Here is a 17,838-nt window from a genome sequence, read left to right as displayed (position 1 = left end):
GTCCTTTGAGAGGAGCATGTTCACACAAAATAAGGTATGTTGGTTGCACCTCCCCGAGTAACTGCTTGCAACCTCCAAAAATATTGTTCAATGTTTGTCTGTCAAAAACTGAAAAAGAATTATATGATCTTATGATTCTATAGTTCAGAAGATCCACAGATTGTACAGTTTCATTGAAGCAGCCCCAGTCATTCTCTGCTCTAGTTCCTATAAGTTAGATGAGGGTAGTCCAGTGTGTGACTCAAGGGTCACTTGTGGCCCTCAGGGCATTTCCTCAGCAACATTTGATGCCCCCAGCCCAGCCCTCATGCTGCCTTCCCAAAGCCTGGTAAGGGGGGGGTCCTGGGCTTTGGGAAGAAGGTGTGAGGGCTCTGACAGGGTCATAGAGTCCTTCTTCCCAAAGCCTAGTTAGTGGTTTTCCAGCTTTGGGGAAAAGGTAGAAGGGCTCTTGGACCCTGGCTGAGCTTCGCGCCTCCTTCCCAAAGCCCAGCACCTCACTTAACCAGCTTCAGGAAGGCAGTTCAAGGGCTGGAGTAAGGGCATGTCAAATTTTGGGCTCGCTTCCCCCCACCCCCCAGTGCAACAAGGGCCGTGGGTTCCATGACAAAGTACTCTTGTGGCCCATTTGGTATGAAAAGGTGGGTCACCTTGAATTAGATCTACCATTGGCATGAATGTTCACTGTGAGGACAGCCAGGGAGGGGGAGAGGACATCCTCCTCTGACCATGCTCAAACACTGAAGAATTTGTTTATATTGTGCTCTATTGCCTTTTCCCTTTTGGGTTTAATTACCACTGGTTGAACATACAAAGGCATTAGCTAACTGTTGCAAGAATGTAAAATGCCTCACAAACACCATCTGCCTTTCTGCCTGTTATTCCTCTCCCTCTGTCTGCAGGATTAATGGAAACACAGCTCTCCACCGTGACATATATCCATCTGTCAGTGCACAGATCCAGAAAAATTTTGCGAAGAGCAAATGGAAGGTAAGTTGCTTGGTGCTGCTATCCAAGCATATTACGATACCCAAGGACATTCAGTTCAGTGTCTAGCAATGAATAAATACCCCAAAGAAAGATTTTCCAGCTAAGACACTCCTCCTGGAACTCCCCTAAGCATTAGTATTGGCATACCAGAAGACTTAATATGGATTTGGCCCTGTCATGTTGTACAATGTCCCTCATTAATGGCAGAATTGTCATACCAGAGAAATAAAGGACTGACATTCATTTTAGGAGTTTAACTTTCCCCTGTGTTAGGCCTTTATGGCAGCTGCTCTATATACCAATTTTAGATTGGTATCCAAAATGCACTTTTCACTTCTGAGCATGTCTGCATAGGATTGCATTGCCCTTGTGCAAAGTGGTTTGTAACCTTTGCCTTTTATTTATTTGTTCTATTTAACACAGTTGATAAAACATTTAGTCATTACAAACCTTTGAGTACTTTTGCGATAAACATGAGAGGCAAACCCCATATCCAGTTTTTGTTAGCTGGCGCTGATGGCAATTACTGTAGCCCAGACATATGGAGGGCACTGGGTTGGCAAAGGTGCCATATTCAAATAAACATGGGATCTCCTTGAGGGAATGGAGCGGGGAGAGCAGGAACCTGATGTCTGCTTCCAATGTCACTCCAGAAAGAATTCCAAGAGCAAAGTAGCATCTGAACAGACTTAATGTTCAGTAGTCTGGTAGGCACTCGTACAAAACTTGCTATCTTCTTCTTTGCTAGCAAGCCTTCAATGCTGCAGCTGTCGTACACCACATGAAGAAGCTCCATATGAACTGCCACCACCCAGATACCAAAACCAAAAGCAGTCTCCCGCTCATAGAAGTGCAAAATGCATCAAGACCCAATACTCCATCAGTTGCCAGCCACGAAGAACCAAATCAAGAGGCCAAGATGCTGGTGCCTGTGCTATCATGCCAGAACACTTTGGAGCTGTCTAATCAGCAAAGCAAGATGGCAGACAGCAAGTGTGTGGATCACCCGCCTACCACACCCCTCCCTGTCACTTCCAGCACAGCCACAGAAGACCACCAGAGCTCTCCAAACGGACCTTCATTTAGCTGCAACACAGCATGTGGAACACATGAGAAAGTGAAGACGGCTTTTTGCTCAGAGTCAGTGCTCCTCAAAAGAGGTGCCAAACCCCAGTAAGTGTCCATTCCACCACATGGAATTGTTGAACAGGAGGCCGTAATTGTCAGTGAGGGCGCAATCTTATGGTTCCTGTAAGGGCATGCCAGGGGTCATGGAAGAGATCAGGTCTAACTTACTCAGGGGACACGGGTGGCGCTGTGGGTTAAACCACAGAGCCTAGGACTTGCCAGTCAGAAGGATGCGGTTCGAATCCCTGTGACAGGGTGAGCTCCCGTTGCTCGGTTCCTGCTCCTGCCAACCTGGCAGTTCAAAAGCATGTCACACGTCAAAGTGCAAGTAGATAAATAGGTACCACTCCAGCGGGAAGGTAAACAGCGTTTCCATGCACTGCTCTGGTTCACCAGAAGCGGCTTAGTCATGCTGGCCACGTGACCCGGAAGCTGTACGCTGGCTCCCTCGGCCAATAAAGCGAGATGAGCTCCGCAACCCCAGTCGGCCACGACTGGACCCAATGGTCAGGGGTCCCTTTACCTTTAACTTACTCAGTTTTGGAGACCTCAAACACAGGAGAAGGAGATCTCATGTTAGATCCTCCCTTTTTCACTACTGGCTCCTCCAAACACCAGAGCTCCAATCTCAGCATGGCCACAAAGGACATGCCAGGAAGGGGCTTGGACCCAAAGGCTCCTGAACTGCTTTAGTTCTCTGATGCATCCTCTATCTGGGGAATAATTTAGTTATGCTCCTGAATGTGACTACATCTCTCCCTCTACTTCCTGCCCTCCATTGTTTCCAATGGGAGGGAAAATGTTAAGCCAAAAGGGGGGGGGGGATATGGGAATGTAGAGCTTTCCTCCACTCTTATGTCTACTGTGGGCAAGCTGTTTGAGAGAGATGCTTCTTTTATTCATTTTTCAAAGGCTTAGCTCTTGCACTACAAGGCCACCCAATGCAACGCACAATGCAAATATAAAAATGAACACTATATTAAAGCCAACTGTACAAAAAGAAGTGTCACAGAAAGACCATTGCAACAGTTTCCCCCCCTATTCTTTCTAATGGCCAGCTTTGCTGGTGGCAACATTTGCCTAATCCATGTGAACCTTGGAGAGACTTTTTGAGAACTTTAATAAAGTCCAAAGCCTGCACATTGTGGGTAATTCTGCCCAGTAGGGTTTTAGGGGGGTGGGGTCAGGTTTTGAACATCCAGTGTGCATTCAGTATGCATTATACCTCTGTGCTAAATGTGCTCAACCATTTTGGCCTTCCTTGATACATTGTGTGAACCTTTCCATTATGCTGTAGATGGGTTGTGATTGCCAAACCAGTTCAGGACAGCTGGATGCAGTAGGGGAGAGACTTGCTTTGTCCATTTGCATTTTTGCCACCAGGTCCCAATTGAGATGCTGGCATGTGCTCCCACAGAGCAACAATTGTACCTCTGACCATTTTTGCTTCATCTTCTTTGGCTTATCTTGAGATTTATTGCAAACTCACGGATTCTGATTCAAAGGAAAATATGAAAAGGCAATTTCCCTTGCCTTGAAAATTTCCTGAGGGTGTAATATCAGGCTTGAAGTAATTTGCTTTCACACACAGAACCCCACAAAAATATTCGCTTTTGTTAGGAAACCATGCTGGAAATGATTCCCTTTGCTATTCGTTGACAAAACCAGAATGCACTGATGGCTTTAAAAAGTAGAGTGCTGCGATTTGGTGTCATCAAATCATGAAAACCCATCAGATTCACAGTAACTCCTAAAAGTATGACAGCTTTAAGAAGCTTAAATTAGTTTGTTCTCAGGTTGCTCTATAAGGTGGATATAAAGCCTATAATGACAGGAATGTTCACATTAAATTTATCCATATTTTATCCCAGATTAACAACACTCCCACATAGAACAAGCAGTGCATGAGATGTTCAAATGTACTTTATGGTCTTGCATGCAAACCCAGCCTTATAAGTACTTCATTTTTCAAATTAGGCTTTTTTTAATCCACTTACTTTTGAAATGTTAAGGCAAAGGTTTTTATCCAACTAAGTTTTCCTTGAAGTAGATGCACTGAAATGAGTTGACCTAAATTAGCCTTGTCTATTAATTTCACTAGGCCTACTCTGAGTATGATTAACATTGGATACAACCCAAAAATATCCAAATCTAGCAAGGGAAATTAATTAGCAGAGGTAGACTTCTGCACCTGTGATATATGTATATGCAGTGAAGCATATGGGTGTGTGACTTCATCTGAACTGAAGCCCTCATCAAAACTCCCTTGTACAGGCTGGATACATCTGTAATTTGGTTGTCAGTGTGTTATTACACTCTACGGGGCCTCAGTTTTGTATGAAATGTGTCTGATAGGATTCCCAAATTGTTGAAAGTTAAGCAGTAGACTATTTCCCCAACTGGCTGTCAGCTTGATTCTTAACCATTTACCGTATTTTTTGCTCTATAAGACTCACTTTTTCCCTCCTAAAAAGTAAGGGGAAATGTGTGTGCATCTTATGGAGCGAATGCAGGATGCACAGCTATCCCAGAAGCCAGAACAGCAAGAGGGATTGCTGCTTTCACTGCGCAGCGATCCCTCTTGCTGTTCTGGATTCTGAGACTCAGAATATTTTTTTTCTTGTTTTCCTCCTCCAAAAACTAGGTGCATCTTGTGGTCTGGTGCATCTTACAGAGCGAAAAATACGGTAATCTGCTGTAAGGATTTTATGCTGATGTGAGTTTCAAAATCATGCAGACAGTGGCGTAGCGTGGGGGGTGCCAGGGGTGCCAGCCGCACCGGGCGCAACACCTGGGGGGGGCGCGAGTCCAGAGGGAAGGGACAAGCAATCGAGGCTTGGTTGGGGTGGAGGGTCGTCGTCTCCGCCACTGCTTCTGTTTTCCGCTGCGCTGAGGCGAGCTGGGCGCGGCCAGGCATTCAAGCGCAGCGCTTGGCCAAGCGCTGCAGCCTGGGGAGCCGGCGCCTTAGCGCCTCGCCATCGGCGGCGCAGCCGTTGCCCAAGCTCGACAACTCGTGGAGGGCGCCTCTCTCTCTCTCTCTCTCTCTCTCTCCCTCCCTGGAGGGGAGGGGCTTTCCCTGCTCTTTGTTCCGTTTGAGCAAACACAGCAACGAAACAGAGCAGGGTGGGCAGTAAGACCCTGAGGCAGAATGCAGGAAAGCAGCCGCTTCCTCTTTTCAGGTTTCCCTTCTCCGGTACCTACCCACCCACGTTTATTGCGAGGGAAATCTAGCTGACTGCAGGGAAGGGGTTGGGTGCATGTAATGTGTGACAAAGGCATCAGGTGTACATCTTGGGTGGAAAGGGTATAAGGGTGGGGAGGTAGAGTGCATTTGAAAAAACCAAAACATTGTGGATTTAAACAAGGAAAATGTAGCATAATCTACTGTTTGTAAGGGCCCTTTGGGATTGGTTTTACCCATCTCAGACAGTTAGCTCATAGTGTAAATAAAGATGGCTGTTGTTTACATTTTTTTAATAAAAGCATCAACAACGATCCTTTTGCACGGTCTGTTGTGCTGTGTTGCAGAACTTTTTGCAGTTGCAGGATTAGGGATGGTGTTCTGTGCTACAGTGGCGTAGCATGGGGGGTGCAGGCTGGGCCGGCCACACCGGGCGCAACATCTGGGGGGCCGCGCTCCACGGGTTAGGGGGCGCAAAATCCATGGGTTAGGGGGCGCAAATTACTTGCCTTGCCCCGGGTGCTGGCAACCCACGCTACGCCACTGCATGCAGAGGGAAAGCAGTAGTTTACTTCTTGCACACTTTATTGGTGAATAGATCCTTGAGCCATAAAGCTGCTGACCTATAGATGAGCTGATTCATATGTAAGTATTTTTAAACAATGCTGCCGCTGTTTTCCACACATATAATTCACTCTTGTTTTGTTTTCAATGTTCTCTTCCAAATCTCAGTCATTTCAACTCAGAAGTCCTTGTTCCAGTGAAAGCCAGTAACCACTCCTATTTTGGCACTGGGCAAACTGGAGTTTGTTTGGTGATGTGATTGGAAAATCAGCCATTTGAGTCTTTCTCATACATTTACCAGGTAAGTGTGTCTAGATCCAGACGTATTGCAGGGCCGTTTCTAGAGGTGAAACCTTGATGATCCGCTTCCAATTCCATTCTCTCCTGTCCTTGCTTAAGTGAAAAATGTCTGTTTAGCTAGAGAAGTTGGCTTAAATGTGCATGTATACCAAAGCACTGGAGAGGGGAGTTCATGTAGGCTCCCCCCCCCAAATTGTGCCCCACTCTATTCTTTCATGCCTAGTTTGATTACATTGGGCAGCCTTTGGAGGGCAGGAGGGTGCAGTGCACTAGAAAATGCACTTATATGAGCAGTAGAAAGTTCTTTGGGCACATACTATAAACTCTTTGGTTTAATTTGCATTATAGTCCATTGGAGCCCTAGGGTGCTTGTTTTAGTATTTATTTTGTTTACAAATATACAAGTAGGGAGTAAATGAAAGGAAACAGCAGGCACCTCCTCAGCAAGCCATCAGGTCCACTATCCCACATCAGATCCCCAGAAAAAAGGCTCTGCTCCCTTGCGCTCTACCTGCTCCAAATTGCTGGCATGTACACACACACCCAGTTGCTTCTCATTCTCCTTAGCTGGAGGGTGTAAACTTCCACTATGCTGATGTGTCTCATAAGAAATTGTCAGGTACCAAGAGACCCTATGGCTAGAGATTTCTAGGATATGAATAGTCAGCCAGTCGCCGTAACACCATATATGTCCCCTGAATGAAAATATCCCCAATCTCACTCTGATAAATAAGTCTTTAAGTCAAGCTCCCCTATGAGAGTCTGTCCAACTCATAGCTAGGGGTGTGTAAACCCACTAGTGTCAAAAAGCTTAAAGCAGGGAACCTCAGATCCAGGGGCTGAGTATGGCCTTCTAGGCCTTTCTAATTCACCATTGACTCATGGTGGTCAATGCCTCTTGAGTGCTTTTTCCTGACTGGAATGTGTCCTTGAAGTGTGATGATACCTGTGGGTTGCCTGGATGGTGGTTAAAGAGATGGGTGTAGAGAAACTTCTGACTTCTAATGAATGAAGGTGCCTGCCCCATGCACTGCTTGCATGCAGCTCCCAGAGGTTCCCCATGAGGAAATGTGCCCTTTGGGATGAAAAAGTTCCCCACACCTTAAAGCATGCTTAACTCTATATTAGATTATGGCCAGTGTGCCTTCTTCTGAGAGATCCTTAATGTTAAGTATATAATCTCTGCCAAGTGGAAAAGCAGTTTGAGATCCAGCAGCGGTTTTGGTTCTTGGAGGACAAACACTTAGTTTTATCACTGGTATTACTGTGTAGTTTTTGCTGAACCACTATACTCCATTTCAGCACCCTGTTTCAGTGGGCAGAGCTTTTAAAAACACCAACCACAAGATAAACAACTGTAGCACTTCTGAATTTTGGGGAACTATGTTACAACTATGGGAAACTATGTTTCATCTCTTTCAGAAGGGCTGTTGGATTCATCTCTTCAAAGCCACAAAATCAAACATCAATTGTGCAAGAAGAGAGAAGAGGAGCCTGGTCTGAGCTCTGCCAGGCCGAAGTGAGTTCTCAGTTGCCTGTGGCCGTTCATTTAAGTGCTACACATTCATAGGCCTGAGCAGTGCTTTTTTCAGGGGGTACTCCAGTACCGGCACCTCTTTTTTGTTGTTAAAAAGTATGGCACTTACTGTAACAACTTCATGGTGAGTACCGGCACCTATTTTTCTAGGGGGGGAAAGCACTGGGCCTGAGGACTTCTGTGATGCAATTGACTTGAAATGGTAGAGGGGTCATTAATACCAACAAGAAAACATTTCTATGAAAGGAAGGCAGGTTTTTGCTAGCCATTTCAGTGTACTTATCTACATCCTTGCAAAAAGCTATCTTTTATGCGGGGGCGGGAAGTAGAGGGCATGTTTGCTTTGTATCTATAGCCTGTAGCTGTCCAGTGGAATAACAGAACACTTGCCAGGAGTTCTTCTTTTGTGCTGAGCCCATGTGGAAAAGGTGATCAAGTCTGAATGCATTCTGTGCTGGCTCGCTTGTGTAGCTTTCATTACAGCTGTGGTAGCCAATGAGATGCCCTCCAGATGTAGGTGGGCAAAAACTTCCATATTCCTTGTACATCTTCCAATGGATGCAGAGGGGACATACATGGCCTCATCAAGAGAATAGGAATGCTAAGTTCTGCTTCCAAGCCAGTGATTCTACAATATGTACCATGCTTAATAAAGCTGATTGGTTTTTAAGTGTTTGCTGGTTATTGATGGCAAAGGAAGCGGTCTGTTAATTCATTCTGGAGGAACTCATTCTGAACTCCAAGGGCAGATTTTCTTCCTGCTGTCTGCAGAGTGTTATGCTGTCAATAAAGCAGGTGGTGGCTAATAAGACAAGATGTCCTTGTAATATAAAGTCCAAGATACAGCAGTGCCATTATTATTGCTGCTCACAATCACTATTCATGACTGTGTTTCTTCCCTAATCCAAATCCAGCTTCAGTCCCCCTTGTTTTAGTGCAAAAGTTGCAAAATAAGTACACATTCTACATAAAAAGGAACCATCTGCAAGTTTTAATTCAAAACAGTAATTGTAAACTATAAAAAAGACCTTGAAAGGCAAATAAATTAACCCACTGACTTCTTTAAAAGCTAGGGCTCTTTTGGTTCACAGCTAGCTCCTCCTCCTGATAAAGTTGTTTTATTTGTAAAGAGGGGGAAAGGCATCAGGAAGGGCTGTGCTAGTCCGTGCATGTGGCGTAATATTCAACTCGACGACTGATATGATCGCGAATGGCTTCCACCTTTTTTTCCAGGCCTGCCAGCTTGGCTGATTCAAGGAGAAATGCAGTGTTGCTATCTTGAAGCTCTGTTTCTATAGCTGTGGGTTGAAAAAGAAATCAGGTACATGCACGGAAAAGAAAGGTTTTTGTTTCATCTCCAGTTCTTTAACATTATATATGTGTGTGTAGGCTGTTGCTCAGCAGCAGCCATGGGTTTCTCATTCATCTGATCAGAGTGAAACTAAGCTGTTATATAATATGCCCCCTGTTGCAGAGTGTGTGTTAATCTCTCAAGGTCACACTTTATCTCTGGAGATCACTGGCTGATTTCTTGCATCCTACCCTCCCCCTTGCTTGCATTACCAAGCATGCGCAGCTCTTTGTGCACAAATTCAGCATTACTTTTAAACTTCCTAATGCAAAGAACAAGCTTCAGTCCCAAGAGGAGGAAAGGCATATATATGCATGCAGAAAGCAGAAGACAGGTTCCAAGGATGGAAAAAGGACCTTGAGCACAACAAATCAATTAAGTGCTGCCACAGTTTGATGCAAGCATTCCTGCAAGTTCTGGATAGTAGTACATCTATTTTAGAAGACAAATTCCGCAGCTGACTTTTGCTTGAGTCTACACCCTTGAGCCTTGCAGACCACATTTTCTGCCTATCCTTAACACACACACCCCCCCCACTGAGCCTGCCTAAAACAGTGGCAGGATCTGAACCACAATTTTTTTTTAAAAAAAATTGCTGCTCTATCACATAGCATCCTGAATCAGTTCCTTCCGATTAGGGGCAAACAAGTTTTGGCATTGACGTCAGCAGACACTGGTAAAATATGCTCTTCGTGTTCTGCATAGGAAATTGCCTGCTGCTCTATTTAGTAATATCAACACTCCTTGCTGCATTTAGCAAACTCTGAGCAGGAGTAACTGCCTGGCAGCAGCCAGCTGCCAAGTCTCTGGCACAGAGAGGCACCTTCAGTGAAAGCCATTCATTAGAGGCACAGCTTTATCAATGGAAGCAACGCCGACTCCCCTTTCCAGCAACATCCCTGGCTCTGAGCCAGCCAGTTACTCATGCTCCACCTGCTACAGGGGCCAAGGCATTTAGTCTACACACTGGCTGCTTCCCAAAGCGTGTCGAGCAAAGTCATTAGGTTTGAAAGCTTCAAACTGAAGTGTTCAAATGAAGCATCGAAAAAATCTGGCACTTGGCTTGGCAACCAGTTGTTAAGATGCAAGCCTGTGAGTGGCTCTATAGGACACTGTGTTTACATGACACCCCCACCCCACCCTTCAGGGGACATAGCATCAAAAGAAAGAGCGGAGATACACGGGGGTTATTGCAGTCGCCGTTCGTTTCACCTTTCCACAAAACCCTGAAACTGGACTGGCAGAGATTTTGCTACTCCAGAAATGCACACAGCCTCCATTTTGGAGAACATGCTCACAAGGCCTTATAGTCTTCAGCAGACTCCCATCACCCCGATTACTGGCCACACCAGCTAGGACTAATGCAAGTTGGATGTCATCAACATTCAAAGGGCCAAAGGTTCCCCATTCCAGATTTGTACCCAAAATGAAACACCTTCAATACTGCTTTTGACTTTAGTAGGATTCTACTTATTCTAGAGATAAAATTAATCCAAAGAGAACCTTTAGTTCTTTACAAATCCGTAATCCTGTGTGGTCAGGCAAGGCAGAGAAAATTACTGTGAGGTCAGTTATAAGTCATGCTCTCCTTACCTCCCATTTTGGCCATCATACTCAAGGCTTCTGTGAACAATGTGCTGGCCTCCTTGTGGGCATTTTGGATCCGAGCCCCTTGCTCTCCCAGGTTTGATCCTTGTCCCATCCTCCTCTTAAGTTCTGCATATTTTTGTCTCACCTGTTCAAATCTCTGTGAAGAAATTGAGGGAACAGGCTAAAGTCACATATCTGATGGCTCCATCATGTGGATGCCATAGAATTTCCAATATCCCAACCTCCACTACAATATTCCCCAATGTTCTGGAGCAGATCTGTGGAAGGTGCAGAGGGTGCAAAGAGGAGGAAGAGGGAAATTCCATTGCTCAAGTGTAGCACCCTGCTTGATTCAGACGCCACACAAGCACAAATCCTTGCACTAATAGAACAAGTGCATTGAATATACCCCTGTATAACTAGATCAAAGGATTATGAAAAAAGATGAGCTGAGGCTGACAACTGCATGTGATATGTAAAATGCTCTTTAAACAACCCAATTCTATGAATTCCATCAGTTCCTCAGTGGTCTGTTGTTTAGGGCTATAATTGAACCAAGCATGGAAAGCTGGACAAGCAAAAGAGAGAAGGTATGTATGATAGAGACACTATATTATAGTGAGGCACCATGCCATCGTCATGAATAACCACCAAACTGGGATCAGAATTCAAAGCAGCTCCCAAAAGGTATTGGCCAGGGCTGCTTGACTAATATTGAACCCCAGAGCATGCAAACAACTACAGGAAACACAGTGATATGTTTTCCTTGAATCACAATGTGACAGCTTTAAAATGAAGGGGGGAAGAAACATTGTAGTGTCTGGAAGCTCCCATTTCCCATACCTGCTGAGTGCTCCTTGCTTGCTCACTGGCTTCTCCTGCTTTTTGCTGAGCATCAGCAGCCAACAACAGGTTCTGCTTTGCATTAAGCTGTAGCTGGGCAAGTCTCCCAGTGACACCATCCAGCTGACCAGTGATGTCCTGCACACGCTTCTCAGCTGGATTAAGGACAGCCTGGATCTGAGCATCCCAAAAGAGGAAACATTTAGCAATGAAAATTCTTGTCCCTGAAAAAATATATTCATTGCAAAAACTTTATTCTACTCAAGAATCTATGGAAATCACCAACTTTTTTTGGACCAGCAGGCACACTTCAAATATTTAGACTGCTATGGGTGCTAGTTCTAAAATGGTGGTTGTTAGGACGTGGCAGAATACAAAATGGCTGGCAGAACACAAAACTGAAGCGTGTCCAGTCATTACTGATTTCTGCCTCCTGCTCCCCCAAGAACCTCCTGCTTGCCATAGGAAGTCACCCATGCCCTGCTAATCTCAATGGTGGAAATTGCACAATATTGATTACGTACACACATACATACACACACACACACACACGATGCTGTTGTTGTCTAATAAAAACAGAGCATTCCCCAGAACTGGGGAAAATATGTGTGTACAAAAATATATTCTCTTGCACGAAAAAATGCAAGACGGCCAACAACTGCCCATGTCCTCCCAGTTGGCAATCCATGTCGCAGGAAATAATGAAGACACTTAGCTTATCCAGACTTGAAATGGATAACTGTTTAGGGTTAGAATAGTTGACATTACCTGGACTGTGCAAGGGAAGGGAAGTTATGATGCTCTGAGTCTGAAATCAATCTTTATAATGTTATGCCTTTAAATAGGTAATGTGCTTTATTGTTTCTGTCGGGGAGTGTGTAGGTGTTCCACTTTCACAGAACAACTTCTTTTTTTAACATGAGTCATCGACAGAACAATAAAGATGTATTTGGGCCTGGAGGATCACAAGTCCTGCCAGCTTGCTTTAGAGTAAGCCATTCATTTGGGGGCTTCAGAGCCAGACACTCAAGTATCACTCGCCTCATTAAGGCGGTCTTGGATGAGCCGGAGGGAATAGCCAGAGCCACTGATGGTGTCCTCAGCCTCCTGAAGTGCTGTGTTTGCTTGCTTCAAATTCTCCACCACATCTTCCACATTGGCCCCAATAGCATTGGCCCGATTCCTAGGAAAACGTTAAATATATATTTATTAAAAAGAACCCCTCTGAATTCCCATCACATATTGCTACATGAAAAACAGACAGACTGGGCCAGTAAGAAGTGGGAAGTGACAGAGAGGATGGACTACAACAAGCATCTATAAATAAAGGTTGCATCCACACCATACATCTAAAGCACATTTTACTCTCAAAGGATCCTGGGAACTGTAGTTTGTTTAGAGTGCTGGGAAGTGTGGCTCTGTGAGAGGTAAACTACAGTTCCCATGATGCTTGGAGGTGCTTTGGACGTATTGTGTATGTGTGTGTGTGTAATATATATATATATATATATATATATATATATATATATATATACAAACTAGAGAAACGCCATATATATATATATACAAACTAGAGAAACGCCAGAAGCCCAGCCACCCTCCACAACAACCCATGAAACAAACAGTACATAACATATCAGACAGGATCCTCACCTCAACTGAAACCAAAGTACTCTCCAAAGGTTTCAACTTTGCAGTCGCCCCGAGACGCATCTCCACGGAAAACATCATATGCGGAGTCGAAGCTAGCCTAACCAAAATCAACCCAGATGAAGCCAATAAAATCAGACTTGAAGTCACCAACATCCTCTGCTCCAGCAAACCACCCAGAAGCAATTTACACAAAGAAGAACAGAAAGCACTCACCAACCTGAGGAAAGACAACAACATAATCATTCTCCCAGCAGACAAAGGTAATGCCACTGTTGTGATGAACACATCGGACTACCAAGCAAAACTATCAAATCTACTCCAAGACCCTACCTACCAACCTATAAAAACAGATCCCACCACCTATCTGGAAAAAACCACCAAATCCAAAATAAAAGCCTCTCCTATCAGTGAAGAAATCCAGCTAAGAATCATCCCCAGAGAAAAATCATCCAGATGCCCCAAACTCTACGGTCTCCCCAAGATACACAAAGAAGGAACACCACTCAGACCAATAGTCAGCTCCATAGGCTCACCTCTACAAAATCTCGCTAAATTTCTCGCTAAGCAACTTCAGCCCTATGCAGAATCCATCGCTTCACACGTTACAAACTCCTTCCAGTTCATAGAAACAATAAAGAAGCAAAACCTACATCCCGATGACCTACTTGTGAGCTTCGATGTTGTATCTCTCTTCACACAAGTGCCCATTAATGAAGCCTTGACAGCCATTCAAAACAAATACAATCCCCCCGAATACATCCTGGACCTGACCAACCACTGCCTAACCAACACGTACTTCATCCACAATGGACAAAGATACAAACAGATAGAAGGAGCACCTATGGGATCACCCCTCTCACCGGTCATCGCAAATTTGTACATGGAACACTTTGAAACCAATGCTTTAGACAAGTCAGAACACAAACCCAAACTTTGGCTCAGATATGTTGACGACACCTTTGTAATTTGGCCACACGGGAAAGAAAAACTAGATAGCTTCCTCACACATCTCAACAGCCTACACCCCAAAATACAATTCACTATGGAAATAGAAGCCAACAACCAACTTCCCTTCCTTGACGTCCTAATCTACAAAAAACCTGATGGCTCACTAGGACACACTATCTACCGGAAAAAAACACACACCAACCGCTACTTACATGCACAATCACACCACCACCCTGCACAAATAAACTCCGTAGCCAAGACTCTCATCTCCAGAACCAAACGCCTGGCTGACAAAGACCACTTGACAACTGAGTTACAGAATCTCTCAAATGTGTTAATCGCCAATGGATACCAGCAAAACAGGGTTACGAAGCTAATCCAAAAAGAAACACCCCCCAAAAACCAAGACACAGAAGAAAACAATGGCATGGCCCTCCTTCCTTATATCAAGGGCACTACAGATAAAATTAGCAAAATCCTCCATAAACACAATATCAAAACAGCCTTTTGCACCAACCAAAAAATAGCCAATATCCTCAGAAACCCCAAAGATAAAATCCAGTTGGAAAACCAAGGGGTCTATGAAATACCCTGCAAAGTCTGCCCAGCCACGTACATTGGACAAACAAACAGACGAATAAATGCACGTATCGCAGAACACAAGAATGCCGTCAAAAAAGAAGAAAAAACTTCCTCTCTTTTCCAACACATGAAAGAAACAGGACACGAAATTAATTTTGCAGATTCCAAATTGCTCTTTAACATGGAACATCACCACAAGAGAATAATCATGGAAGCCATCGAGATAGAGAAACACCCTCACAACATGAACAAGCGTGACGACACGTCCCGCCTGCCAGACATCTGGAAATTAGCCCTCCCCACAAAAACCGACACCAGAACCAGAGGCACACAGAACGCCATCACCAATCAACCACACCAGACCCAAACCCAGACCCTCTCCACAGATAAATTACAGACACCATCCAGTAGCCAAACCATAGTGGCACCTCCGGATGCTGCACCCCCCTGCAATCCCTACACAGATCTGGCTGGCACAGGGCACAAAACCACAGCTCGCCCCTATACACGAAGCCAAGCCAGAGCACAACTAAGTGCAGTACAGCCATCTTCTCAGAAAAACTCTTCACAAGCTCAAGAGGTCAAGACACGAAAGCTTTAGCAACTAATCCACACCTAATGACCCACCTAAGTGGTACTCAGAATATCACTCAAGAAATCACTCAAGATATCCCTCAAGTAATTAAGGAACAAAAGAAGAAAAGGCACACTAACCTGGGAACTTCCTCTCTGCCCAGAACGTTGGAGGCTATACACCACACCCCCTCAACAGTATTTATAGGAACTCAAACACTGAGATCCTGCTCTGTTCCAGTAACAAGAAGCCGAAAGCACCAGCCTGAAGATGACGAGTGAGACCTCGTCGAAACGTCGCCTAGACACCCCAACTCTTACACGGGAAGACACCCGAAGACACCAAAACCTGCATTCCTGTACCCGTGAAAATCTACGAAAGCAAATATCTCACCTCTACGGGGAGGAAACCTTCCAGCTGACAAGAACCTACGAGAAACTAGAAATCCGAAGAGCCACCATCTTATGTGATCTCTTGTTCCTACGCAACTGCCAAGACAACAACTTAATTCCCACATGCTTCCAACTTAAATTCCACTCTAAAACCCCAGCTACCGAAAGGATCCTGAAACGAACTGAACTATCCCTAATCAGAAACGAAATACATAAGAAAAGATACCTACTAAACCAAACCAACAAAGATCTGCTCACTCTTCACCTCAAACTCTGTAACAAAATCCACCCTGCACTCTGGGACAAATGCAAACAACTAGCCGTCTGGAGAGCTGAAACTGAGACCTCACATAAAACAGACAGACACACCAACAAACTCCACAAACTAGAGAAACGCCAGAAGCCCAGCCACCCTCCACAACAACCCATGAAACAAACAGTACATAACATATCAGACAGGATCCTCACCTCAACTGAAACCAAAGTACTCTCCAAAGGTTTCAACTTTGCAGTCGCCCCGAGACGCATCCCCACGGAAAACATCATATGCGGAGTCGAAGCTAGCCTAACCAAAATCAACCCAGATGAAGCCAATAAAATCAGACTTGAAGTCACCAACATCCTCTGCTCCAGCAAACCACCCAGAAGCATATATATATATATATATATATATGCTTTCGTAGCCACGTACATTGCCCAGCCACGTACATTGGACAAACAAACAGACGAATAAATGCACGTATCGCAGAACACAAGAATGCCGTCAAAAAAGAAGAAAAAACTTCCTCTCTTTTCCAACACATGAAAGAAACAGGACACGAAATTAATTTTGCAGATTCCAAATTGCTCTTTAACATGGAACATCACCACAAGAGAATAATCATGGAAGCCATCGAGATAGAGAAACACCCTCACAACATGAACAAGCGTGACGACACGTCCCGCCTGCCAGACATCTGGAAATTAGCCCTCCCCACAAAAACCGACACCAGAACCAGAGGCACACAGAACGCCATCACCAATCAACCACACCAGACCCAAACCCAGACCCTCTCCACAGATAAATCACAGACACCATCCAGTAACCAAACCATAGTGGCACCTCCGGATGCTGCACCCCCCTGCAATCCCTACACAGATCTGGCTGGCACAGGGCACAAAACCACAGCTCGCCCCTATACACGAAGCCAAGCCAGAGCACAACTAAGTGCAGTACAGCCATCTTCTCAGAAAAACTCTTCACAAGCTCAAGAGGTCAAGACACGAAAGCTTTAGCAACTAATCCACACCTAATGACCCACCTAAGTGGTACTCAGAATATCACTCAAGAAATCACTCAAGATATCCCTCAAGTAATTAAGGAACAAAAGAAGAAAAGGCACACTAACCTGGGAACCTCCTCTCTGCCCAGAACGTTGGAGGCTATACACCACACCCCCTCAACAGTATTTATAGGAACTCAAACACTGAGATCCTGCTCTGTTCCAGTAACAAGAAGCCGAAAGCACCAGCCTGAAGATGACGAGTGAGACCTCGTCGAAACGTCGCCTAGACACCCCAACTCTTACACGGGAAGACACCCGAAGACACCAAAACCTGCATATATATATATATATATATATATATATATATATATATATATATATAATGCATGCAGCAGGGACAAAACCTTGAGCTGCGTTCAAGCAAGATAAGCCAGCAAACTTTAATTCAGAATCTTAGGTGGTTACCGAAGTGAGTGCTAGTGAAAAATGTTGCCTGCGTAAAAGATCCCATCACTTTATGCTAGCATGGTGAGAGCTAATAACGTAATGTACAGCAGCTACAATATATGATCTGTCATCCAGGAAATCCTTGGCTCCCATCTCCATTCCAAGGACAAGTTTCTGCAAGATGCTAACCTTCCACACTTGCAGGGATACTCTCAGCATAAGCTGCCAAGAGACATCAAAAAGGACGAGGAAGTGGGGGACTGACCACCTTTAACTCACTGGATCTGGCTGGGGATAAGTTTCACTGAAGCAAGTCACTGTGCCTCACTCAGCTGCCTCTGACCCCACCCAAGTAATTGAAAAGTTTAGGGGGGGAATCCTATACAAATAATTCAGTGCAAATACAAAAATTGTGCACATAGTAACAACAGCAGCAATTAAGTGAAGAATACGAACTCGGAGCTACCTCCCCATGCTGCTACAGCAAGCACTAAAC

At 44.7% G+C, this 17,838-nt stretch overlaps 2 protein-coding genes across 4 annotated transcripts in view; one reads left to right on the top strand and one right to left on the bottom strand.

Annotated features, from left to right (window-relative positions):
- The window catches only part of CAMK1G (calcium/calmodulin dependent protein kinase IG), a 38,447-nt gene extending 30,080 nt beyond the window's left edge, over window positions 1-8,367 (top strand). For all 3 annotated transcript variants that reach the window (XM_083508985.1, XM_083508983.1, XM_083508984.1), the window contains exons 10-13: window positions 900-987; window positions 1,736-2,160; window positions 6,029-6,161; window positions 7,583-8,367. In XM_083508985.1, the coding sequence (XP_083365111.1) occupies window positions 900-987; window positions 1,736-2,160; window positions 6,029-6,119 (604 nt within the window). In that variant the 3' untranslated portion in view covers window positions 6,120-6,161; window positions 7,583-8,367. The remainder of the gene's footprint in view (window positions 1-899; window positions 988-1,735; window positions 2,161-6,028; window positions 6,162-7,582) is intronic.
- A 298-nt stretch (window positions 8,368-8,665) lies between these two features.
- The window catches only part of LAMB3 (laminin subunit beta 3), a 56,966-nt gene continuing 47,793 nt past the window's right edge, over window positions 8,666-17,838 (bottom strand). The window contains exons 22-25 of the mRNA XM_083508816.1: window positions 12,523-12,664; window positions 11,482-11,658; window positions 10,642-10,795; window positions 8,666-8,995 (exon numbers count right to left, since the gene is read on the bottom strand). Coding sequence (XP_083364942.1) covers window positions 8,856-8,995; window positions 10,642-10,795; window positions 11,482-11,658; window positions 12,523-12,664 — 613 coding nt within the window. The 3' untranslated portion in view covers window positions 8,666-8,855. The remainder of the gene's footprint in view (window positions 8,996-10,641; window positions 10,796-11,481; window positions 11,659-12,522; window positions 12,665-17,838) is intronic.

The sequence above is a fragment of the Podarcis liolepis genome, assembly GCF_965112155.1.
Source record: "Podarcis liolepis genome assembly, chromosome: 6".
Lineage (NCBI taxonomy): Eukaryota > Metazoa > Chordata > Lepidosauria > Squamata > Lacertidae > Podarcis > Podarcis liolepis.
Note: the sequence above shows the minus strand (reverse complement) of the source record. Positions and strands in the feature narration are given on the sequence as shown.